The sequence below is a fragment of the Theropithecus gelada genome, chromosome 19, assembly GCF_003255815.1.
Source record: "Theropithecus gelada isolate Dixy chromosome 19, Tgel_1.0, whole genome shotgun sequence".
Lineage (NCBI taxonomy): Eukaryota > Metazoa > Chordata > Mammalia > Primates > Cercopithecidae > Theropithecus > Theropithecus gelada.
The window spans coordinates 42,855,860-42,866,422 of NC_037687.1; the positions used below are offsets into that span (position 1 = coordinate 42,855,860).

Here is a 10,563-nt window from a genome sequence, read left to right on the forward strand (position 1 = left end):
GCCAAGGATGATCTGGAGATCTCAGGAGATCACAAGCTGGGCTTCCTGTCTACTACATGAGTAGTGGTGTGAGCAGAACAGTGAAAGCTATCTATGTTGGTTCAAATTCTGGTGCCAACACTGATCCACGTAGGGACCCTCAGCCTTCACAGAAACCTCCTCTGGGCCTCAATTGCCTCACTTGTAAAATGGGATTATGGGAGAATGAAGTGACTTTTTTTGGGTCACCTGATAGAGGGGATCTGAGCCAGCAGGGCCCAATGAGAGCATCCTGTTAATATTAGTCATCAGTCAACATAAGCATCTGACTATCCTCCGTATGCCCAAGCCTCATGAAGGGAAACAATTTGTTGTAAATGACTTTTGATTATTTCTCTTATATATGTATTGTAACAATATTATAGTACTTACATATATGTGTATATGCATATACCCATATGTACAGAAGGCTTTATTTATTTATTTTTTTTTTTTATTTTTTTTTTTTTTGAGACGGAGTCTTGCTCTGTGCCCCAGGCTGGAGTGCAGTGGCGCGATCTCGGCTCACTGCAAGCTCCGCCCCCCTGGGTTCACGCCATTCTCCTGCCTCAGCCTCCCGAGTAGCTGGGACTACAGGCACCCGCCACCTCGCCCGGCTAATTTTCTTGTATTTTTAGTAGAGACGGGGTTTCACCGTGTTAGCCAGGATGGTCTTGATCTCCTGACCTCGTGATCCGCCCGTCTCGGCCTCCCAAAGTGCTGGGATTACAGGCTTGAGCCACCGCGCCCGGCCCAGAAGGCTTTATTTTTTAGAGTGGTTTTAGGTTCAAAGCAAAATTGGGTAGAAATTACAGAGGTTTCCCATATATCCCCTAATCCACATATGCATAGCCTCCCACATTATCAGCATTCCTCTCAGAGTAGTATATTTGTTATAATTGGTGAACCTCCACTGACACTCATTGTCACCCCAAGTCTCTAGGGTTCATTCTTGGTGTAACACCATAGAATGTATCTTGTACTTTCCGCTTGTTGGAACAAGTGGATCATGGCACGTATCCACCGTTATACACAGAGTAGTTTCACTGCCCTAAAAATCCTCTGTGTTCTGCCTGTCTTCCCTTCGTCCCCTCTAACCCTGGCAACCTTTTTTCTGTCTCCATAGTTTTACCTTTTACCTTTTATATCATATAGTTGAAATCATACGGGTTGTAGCCTTTTCAGATTGACTTCTTTCACTTAGTAATGCAGATTTAAGTTTCCTCCATGTCTTTTCATGGCTTGATATTGCACTTCTTTTTAGCGCCAAATTATGTTCCATTGTCTGGAGGTTTATTTATTCACCTACTGAAGGACTGTCAGATGCTTCCAAGTTTTGGCACTTATAAGGAAAGCTGCTATAAATATCTGTGCAGGCTTTTTGTGTGGACATAACTGAAATATTTTTAATGTTATAATTGAGGTATAATTTACATTGAGTAATATTCACACTTTTTAGTGTAGAGCTCTGAGTTTTGACAATTGTATCTAATCATGCAATCAACATTACAATCAAGAGAAAGAACTGCTCTAATTTCTTTCTTATCATATGTATGCATGAAATGTGGACTGGCCTTCATTCAGAAGGCACATTTGATTGCACATCAAATAATTCATACTGGAGAAAAACCTTATAAATGTGGTCACTGTGGGAAATTGTTTACTTCCAAGTCACAACTCCATTTTTCATAAACGAATTCACACAGGAGAAAAACCCTATATGTGCAGTAAATGTGGGAAGGCATTCACCAACCGATCAAATCTCATTACACATCAGAAAACTCATACAGGAGAGAAATCTTATGTATGTTCCAAATGTGGAAAGGCCTTCACCCAGCGGTCAGACTTGATTACACATCAGAGAATCCATACTGGGGAGAAGCCTTATGAATGCAGTACTTGTGGAAAAGCCTTCACTCAGAAGTCACACCTCAATATACACCAGAAAATTCATACTGGAGAGAGACAGTATGAATGCCACGAATGTGGGAAAGCCTTCAACCAGAAATCAATACTCATTGTTCATCAGAAAATTCATACAGGAGAGAAACCCTATGTATGCACCGAGTGTGGAAGAGCTTTCGTCCGCAAGTCAAACTTTATTACTCATCAAAGAATTCATACTGGCGAGAAACCTTATGAATGCAGTGACTGTGGGAAGTCCTTTACCTCCAAGTCTCAGCTCCTGGTGCATCAGCCAATTCACACAGGAGAGAAACCCTATGTGTGTGCCGAGTGTGGGAAGGCCTTTAGTGGCAGGTCAAATCTCAGTAAGCACCAGAAAACTCATACCGGAGAGAAGCCCTACATCTGTTCTGAATGTGGGAAGACCTTTCGACAGAAGTCAGAGTTGATTACACATCATAGAATTCACACTGGAGAGAAACTGTATGAGTGAAAGAGACTTTTTAGTCCCTTTTCCCACTCCCAGGCCTTGGCAATCACCAGTCTGTTTCTGTCTCTATAGTTCTGCCTTTTCCATAATATTGTATAAGTGGAGTCATTGTGTGTGTGTGTTTTGTATGTGTATGTGTATCTCCTTTTGAGTCGGAGTGCTTTGATTTAACGTGATGTGTTTGAGATTCATCCGTATGGTTATATGAAAACAAATGGAAAATAAGGTGATGAAAAGATGCTGAACATCTTTAATTATCAGGAAAATCCAAATTAAACCACAATGAGATACTGCTACAGAATGGGCTTTTAGAATGGCTAAAAATGAAAATGTACCATACATTGGCAAGAATACAGACTGATGGAAATTTCCCTGCGTTGCTTGTAGGAATATAAAATGGTCTGTCCACTCTGCACAAAAGTTTGGCACCTTCTTATACTATTAACCATACATTGATCATATGACTCAGCAACCCCACACTTAGGTATTTACCTTAGATGAAATAAAAATTCTGTTTACATGAAAACCTACACTCCAATGTTCACAGCAATTGTATAATTGCCAAAATGAGGAAACAACACAAATGTACATCAGTGGATGAGAGATTAAACACATTGTGTGTACCGATTCTATGGAGGGCTGCTCAGATATAAAAAAATGATTTATTGACACCTGCTACAACATGGATGAATCTCAAAAGTACTGTTATATTTTACCATGTGATAACTTGAATTACATTTGATAAAAGATTTATAAATGTAAATAACTAGATTTATATATTTTAATTTTATATGCGCCTGTCATTACATACCATAGGAAATTGTGTCTACAGTATGTTATATAGCATATTGTACTATTTATTACTGTATATTCCTTCAATAAAATAGTTTGTATTTTATAGAATAGTACCTGTTTTATAGTATATATTTTATTTTATATGATTACCTAATTTTAATATTTTACATATCAAACTTTCACATAATATTTTGGTTATTTCTACTTTCTTTTTTTTTTTTTTTTTTTTTTTTTTTGAGACGGAGTCTCGCTGTGCTCCCAGGCTGGAGTGCAGTGGCGTGATCTCGGCTCACTGCAAGCTCCGCCTCCCGGGTTCACGCCATTCTCCCGCCTCAGCCTCTCAAGTAGCTGAGACTACAGGCGCCCGCCACCACGCCCGGCTAGTTTTTTGTATTTTTAGTAGAGACGGGGTTTCACCATGTTAGCCAGGATAGTCTCGATCTCCTGACCTCGTGATCCACCCGCCTCGGCCTCCCAAAGTGCTGGGATTACAGGCTTGAGCCACCGCGCCCGGCCGGTTATTTCTACTTTCACATTGTTGCATTTAATGTTTGTAGTGCAAAGATATAACTACAATAAAAGAGGCCATAGGGTCCAGAGAGCCCGCAGTTGGAGTTAGTCAACATATTTATTTGTCAGGCATCTCAATTCTGGCTGTTTTAACATCAAGGATGCTTTCTCTGGCTTTGGGCCTCTGCATTGACTGTTTTGAGAGTACTCTGCTTCTCCAGCACCCATGCATCTTGCTTTCCTCTTCCACCTTTGGAGTGCTTCCACCCCCATGGCATCCTTCCATTGAGGTAACACATCTCTAGGCTCACTTGCTGCTCCCTTATTTTGTACTATATTTGCATTGCAAATACTACTACTATCTGACCTGATTAAATATTCCTTTTTTTGGTTTCTCATCCCTCTTCCTCACTGGATCATCAGCCTCATGAGACCCAGACTTTGTCTGTCTTGTTTCTGCTGTATCCCAGGCACCCAGCACGGTGCCAGCTCAAAGCAGACGCTCAGTACAAGCTTGTTAAATGGATGAATGAATAATAGCAATAATATCGAGGTTGACCAAATGCCCCACACAGATTGGTTACATGCGTGGGGAAGTTGGTGGGGGTGGGTTCAGGTCTTCTAATTCAAGATTTAATGCCTCCTCCCACCATGGTCCAGCATACCCAGCTCTAACTCCACGTCAGGGCAGTGCCCAACTGAGTATCCTACCTATCTACATTCCCCACTGTTTACAAGATCTCCTAACTTAGCCTCCTCCTAGTCACAGCGTCAGGCCACGTAGAGGGGGAAAGGGGCAGTAGTGGGGGATCCATAGGCAGGGAGCCACTCCCATCAGCATCTACCCTAGCACTTTCTATCCTGTATCCCATTGTCAGTGTCAACTGCTCCACCTCCTCCACTTGAGCAGCCACTGGAAAATGTGGAACCCCAGAAGCAAGAGGAATGTGGCAGGGCTGAGGGTTCTGGGGCTCAGGTGCCTTGTTGGATAATGGATGTGACGCAGTGTGGCAGATATTGACCCTGTGGCCAAAGTCAGCTTAAAGCCAAGGTTGTCATGGACACTTCCCGTAATGCCAGGATGAATCACACCCTCCACCCTTAGCATTCAACTGGGCTACTAGTGCCAAATAGTGACTATTTTTTATTTTTAGTTTTTTGAGATGGAGTCTCGCTCTGTCGCCCAGGCTGGAGTGCAGTGGCGCGATCTTGGCTCACTGCAACCTCTGCCTCCCAGGTTCAAGGGATTCTCCTGCCTTAGCCTCCGAGTAGCTGGGATTACAGGCACCCGCCACCACACCCAGCTAATTGTTTTTTTTTTTTTTTTTTTTTTGAGATGGAGTGTCACTCTGTCCCCCTGGCTGGAGTGCAGTGGCGCGATCTCGGCTCACTGCAAGCTCCGCCTCCCGGGTTCCTGCCGTTCTCCTGCCTCAGTCTCCCAAGTAGCTGGGACTACAGGCGCCCACCACTGCGCCCGGCTAATTTTTTGTATTTTTAGTAGAGACAGGGTTTTCACCGTGGTCTCGATGTCCTGACCTTGTGATCCGCTCGCCTCGGCCTCCCAAAGTGCTGGGATTACAGGCGTGAGCCACCGCGCCCGGCCTAATTTTTTGTATTTTTAGTAGAGACGGGGTTTCACCACATTGGCCAGGATGGTCTCCATCTCCTGACCTCATGATTTGCCCACCTCAGCCACCAAAGCTTTGGGATTACAGGCCTGAGTCACCGCACCCAACCCAATGTGACTATTATCTATGGTATATCCTATGCCACCCCACCATACTCTACTCCACATTCCTCATATCATACCATACCATACACCATGCCATACCATACCACTTACAGTTATACTTAATTCTACAATTACATTGTTTCTGTTAATGATTTTAAATATAATCAACACAATTATACTTTATAACAAATATCAGAATCCTTGTCATTATTTATTCTATGCCTCTAAATTATTAAGATATCATAAATAACAACATATCAATTCTGATGCTAAGAAATCCTCTGTCTCTGCTAGTTTCTGCCACCTTCAGGTGTTTGTATTATATAAACACAGGAGTCCCACCCCTGGGGTGATGTTTTCCACCCTCTGTGAATTCAGCACAGTTAGGTTGTAACCTTAGTGATTTTATTATGGTGTTATTTTAATATTTATTATAACAAGGAATACTGCTATTAAAACAAAAAATGGTGTTCTCTGTTTACATTTGTGAAATAGGACAATATAAGAAGCACATTAGTACAGTCATTTGAGTTAATATATTAAGTTTGTGCCTACAATAAATGCCAATCCTGAAAACCCATGGTGTGTTCTATTATATTGTGGAAAATGGGCACATTTACAATACAGTGTTGACTGCTGCTATGGTCTAAATTTGTGCCTCCCCCCACCAAATTTACATATTGAAATCAGTTTCCCATTGAGATAATATTAAGAGGATGGAGTCTTTGGTAGGTGATTAGGTCATGAGGGTTTTGCTTTCAGGAATGCAATTCATGGGCTTATAAAAGAGGGCCAAGGGAGTTTCTCTTCCTTTCTGCCATGCGAGAACACAGCAAGCAGTCGCCATCTATGAAGCAGACAATCCTCGCCAGACACTGAATGTGTTGGCATCTAAATCTTGGACTTTTCAGCCACTAGAACTGTGAGCAATAAATTTGTCTTGTTTATAAATCCCCCAGCCTAGGGATTTTGTTATAGCATCCCAAACAGACTAGGACAACCATATTAATTATTTATCGCTATTTGTAACATATTACTCAAAACTTAGTGGCTTAACATAATAATAAACACTTATCCTCCCACACACTCTCTGAGGATTGGAAATCTAGGCACAGTTTAGCTAGGTGATTCTGGCTCAGGAACACTCATGAGGTTGCAATCAGGATGTTGGCCAGAATTGCAGTCATCTGAAGGCTAACTGGGGCTAACTGGATCTGATTCTAAGCTCACATGACCATGAGCAGAAGGTGAAAGCCTCAGTTTCTCACCTCATGGAACCCACCATAAGAATACTTGAGTGTGTTCACCACATAGTGAATGTATTGGTTACAGTGGTCAATTCTATTTATCGTGAAAGAGGACTCTGTACAGAGTTTGAATATCAGGAGATAAGATTGATTGAGGGCAATCTTGGAGGCTGGCTACCACACTGATATTGTGGTTATTTGCATTTATGTTACCATTATCGTTGCAATTGATACCACTGTTGAATAATGACAATCTTGTAACCCAGAGGGAAATAGTCCGCACATTATAAGGTCTTTGTGAAGCATAAATGATGTGGCACCCAGTACACAGTGCTAATTGTGATGACAATAATGATGACAGCAGATTTTAGTTAAGTGTTTAATGTGTACCAGGCCATGTTCTAGGTTCGTTCAATCCTCTAATGCTTGAGATGAGCACAATTATACTTGTTTCCCGCACAAAGAATGTGTCACGGAGGAATAAAGGAATTTTCCAAGATCACAAAACTTGTAAATAGCACAGGGAAATTCAAACCCAGGCTGGCTGACTACAGAGTCCATTCTATTAACCCCTATGCAATGCTGCACCTGAAAGGACATCATTACTGTGATCACTCCCAGGCTTGGTTATAGTGTATGTGATCATGCTGTAGTTATAAAGTAGTACAGTGGTAATAGTGTAGCCATAATACTTCTCCTGAGAAGGCTGGTTACTCCTGTATCCCCGCCCCATAGGAAGAGGACATTGTTAACATCATCATTATCATTATTTTAATATTATAACCCTGCCTGTTATAACAAGGACATACACTTACATCTTTACATGATATGGCTTTATGTCTTACTTACTCTCCTGGGAGTCTTTCCCTAAGATTTATAAACCTAAAATCCTAAACCACTCCCCGACTGAATAGACCCCCTTGTGGCCAAGGGGACCCCAGAAAACTCTTTTTGTTGTTGTTGTTTTTGAGACAGAGTTTTGCTCTTGTTGCCCAGGCTGGAGTGCAGTGGCACGATCTTGGCTCACTGCAACCTCTGCCTCCGAAGTTCAAGGGATTCTCCTGCCTCAGTCTCCCGAGTCGCTGGGACTACAGGCATGCACCACCACGCCCAGCTAATTTTGTATTTTTAGTAGAGATGGGGTTTCCCCATGTTGGTCAGGCTGGTCTTGAACTCCCGACCTCAGGTGATCTGGCTCCCTCAGCCTCCCAAAGTGCTGGGATTACAGGTGTAAAGCCACCGCACCCGGCCCCCAGAAAACTCTTAAATACTTAGTTCCCAGCCATGACAGGATGGAAGGTTAGACAGGCCTCATTATACCCTTCTCTTTTGTAGTTTAAATGACCAACATGAATGTTAAAACAGAGATCATAAGATTGACAGAACAGATGCTTTGTGGCAGTAAGACAAACTGGACGCAAGGCCATGCCAGGCAAGGAATAGGTCACATCTCCCTACACTTAAGGAATAAATTATTTTCTGACCAGGCGCGGTGGCTCGCTTGAACCCAGAAGGCAGAGGTTATGGTGAGCTGAAATCATGCTTCCGCACTCCAGCCTGGGCAACAAGAATGAAACTCCATCTCAAAAAAAAAAAAAAAAGAGAATAAAGTATGTTCTAACTGCCACAGGTTTTTTGTTTTTTGTGTTTTTTTCCCTCTCTGGCGGCTAAACAAGCACTGGCCTCAACATAAACAATATTAAAACAATTTTCAGCTCCACCAGATGCTGACTGACCCCCACCCCCTATTCCACCAGCTATAACTATAGCTTTGACTGGACAAGAGACTAACTTCAGTAACTTTCTCCTGATGAAAAGACCACTGAGCACAGACTGGTCCTGGCTAGTATACACACACTGCGCACTTGTATGGCTTCCTGACCTGAAAAGACCTTTTGATATATAGTAGAGACAGGGTTTGTACTAAAAATACCAAAAAAACAAAACAACAACAACAAAAAAATTAGCTGGGCATGGTGGCACACAACTGTAGTCCTAGTTACTTGGGAGGCTGAGGCAGGAGAATCGCTTGAACCCGAGAGGCAGAGGTTACAGTGAGCCGAGATCCCACCACTGCACTCCAGCCTGGCTACAGAGCGAGACTCTGTCTTAAAAAAAAAAAAAAAAAAAAAAAGTAACTAAAAAAAATAAAATGACTCTGCTGAGTTTGTGTGTAAGGCAGGTGGAAGAGTCCTTGATTGTAAACATAAGCTTATGGTGCTGGGAATTGGCAGTCAGCTGCAGTCACTCAATGGAAGGCCGCAGTGCGGAATGTCGGGAATACGGGGCCAGCGTCCCAGGTCTCACCCAGGTGCTCTAATTTAAAGCTGTCTCTTCTGGCTTTGGAATGATATTGCAGAAGAATAAAAGTGATTCCACGCAGTCTCCAGTTTGACCAAGAAGAAAAATGATTCATCTACAGGTGGGATGAGGGTCTCCCTCAATGGGAACTGAAAACTTCAAAGTAAAAGTAAAGAAGCTTCCAGAACCAAGGGTAGCTCCAGGCTTTCGGTTGCTGAAGCTTTATGGTCAGGAACCCTATTCACTTGTGTGACATGTGTGATGGTTGTGGTTAACATCACACATGTCAAAGGAGAGGAGTATCCTTTGGAGGGTGCTATGAACTAAACTGTGTCCCCCCAAAGTTCAGAGGTTGAAGCCCTAACCCTCAATGTGGCTATTTTGGAGACAGAGCTTTTAGGAGGTAATTGAAGTTAATTAAGATCATAAGGGTGGAATCCTCATCTGATAGAATTGGTGGTCTTACAAAAATAGGAAGAGGGGCTCTCTCTCTCTCTTTCTCTCTGTCTCCTGCATCTAGGAAAAGCCATAGGAGGACATAGCAAGAAGGCAGCCATCTGCAAGCCAGGAAGAGAGCCCGCACCAAAAGTGGACCATGCTGGCACCTTATCTCGGACTTTCCAGCTTCCAGAACTGTGAGAAAATTAATTTTTGTTGTTTAAGCCACCGAGTATATGCAATTTTGTTATGGCAACCCAAGTTAAGATAGAGGAAACATTGATTAGGTAGGACCCAATGGAGCTACCCTTTTTACCTTTCCTTCGTGGGCCACTAAGTACCGATATGGATATGTTAACTTTAAGAAAAACCACAGTTTTTTTCTCTTTCTTTCTTTTTTTTTTTTTTTTTGAGATGGAGTCTCACTCTGTTGCCCAGGCTGGAGAGCAGTGGTGTGATCTCAGCTCATTGTAACCTCCGCCTCTCAGGTTCAAGTGATTCTCCTGCCTCAGCCTCCCGAGTAGCTGGGATTACAGGTGCATGCCACCAGGTCTGGCTAATTTTTTTGTATTTTTAGTAGACATGGGGTTTCACATGTTGGAACTGTCTTGAATTCCTGACCTCAAATCATCCACCCACCCTGGCCTCCCCAAATGCTGGGATTACAGGCGTGAGCCACTGTGCCTGGCCATACACTATTTAAATTTAAAAAACAGAGGAGACTTTATTTTTTATAAAGGGTTACAGCCAGCAAAGTGGCCGTCCACAGACTGGGAAGTGTGCCTCTGGCCACGACCAGAAATAGGCATTCCCGGCCGGGCGCGGTGGCTCAAGCCTGTAATCCCAGCACTTTGGGAGGCCGAGGCGGGTGGATCATGAGGTCAGGAGATCGAGACCATCCTGGTTAATATGGTGAAACCCCGTCTCTACTAAAAATACAAAAAACTAGCCGGGCGTGGTGGCGGGCGCCTGTAGTCCCAGCTACTCGGAGGCTGAGGCAGGAGAATGGCGTGAACCTGGGAGGCGGAGCTTGCAGTGAGCCGAGATCGCGCCACTGCACTCCAGCCTGGGTGACACAGTGCGAGACTCCGTCTCAAAAAAAAAAAAAAAAAAAAAAAAAAAAAAAA

The 10,563-nt window shown here is 43.1% G+C and overlaps 2 protein-coding genes across 2 annotated transcripts in view; one reads left to right on the forward strand and one right to left on the reverse strand.

Annotated features, from left to right (window-relative positions):
* The window catches only part of HKR1 (HKR1, GLI-Kruppel zinc finger family member), a 410,249-nt gene that overhangs the window by 124,243 nt on the left and 275,443 nt on the right, over positions 1-10,563 (reverse strand). The gene's annotated exons all lie outside the window — the stretch shown is intronic.
* LOC112613005 (zinc finger protein 844-like) lies at positions 1,905-2,372 on the forward strand. Its single transcript, XM_025368103.1, has one exon. It carries the CDS (start codon positions 1,905-1,907, stop codon positions 2,370-2,372), a length of 468 nt encoding a protein of 155 aa, XP_025223888.1.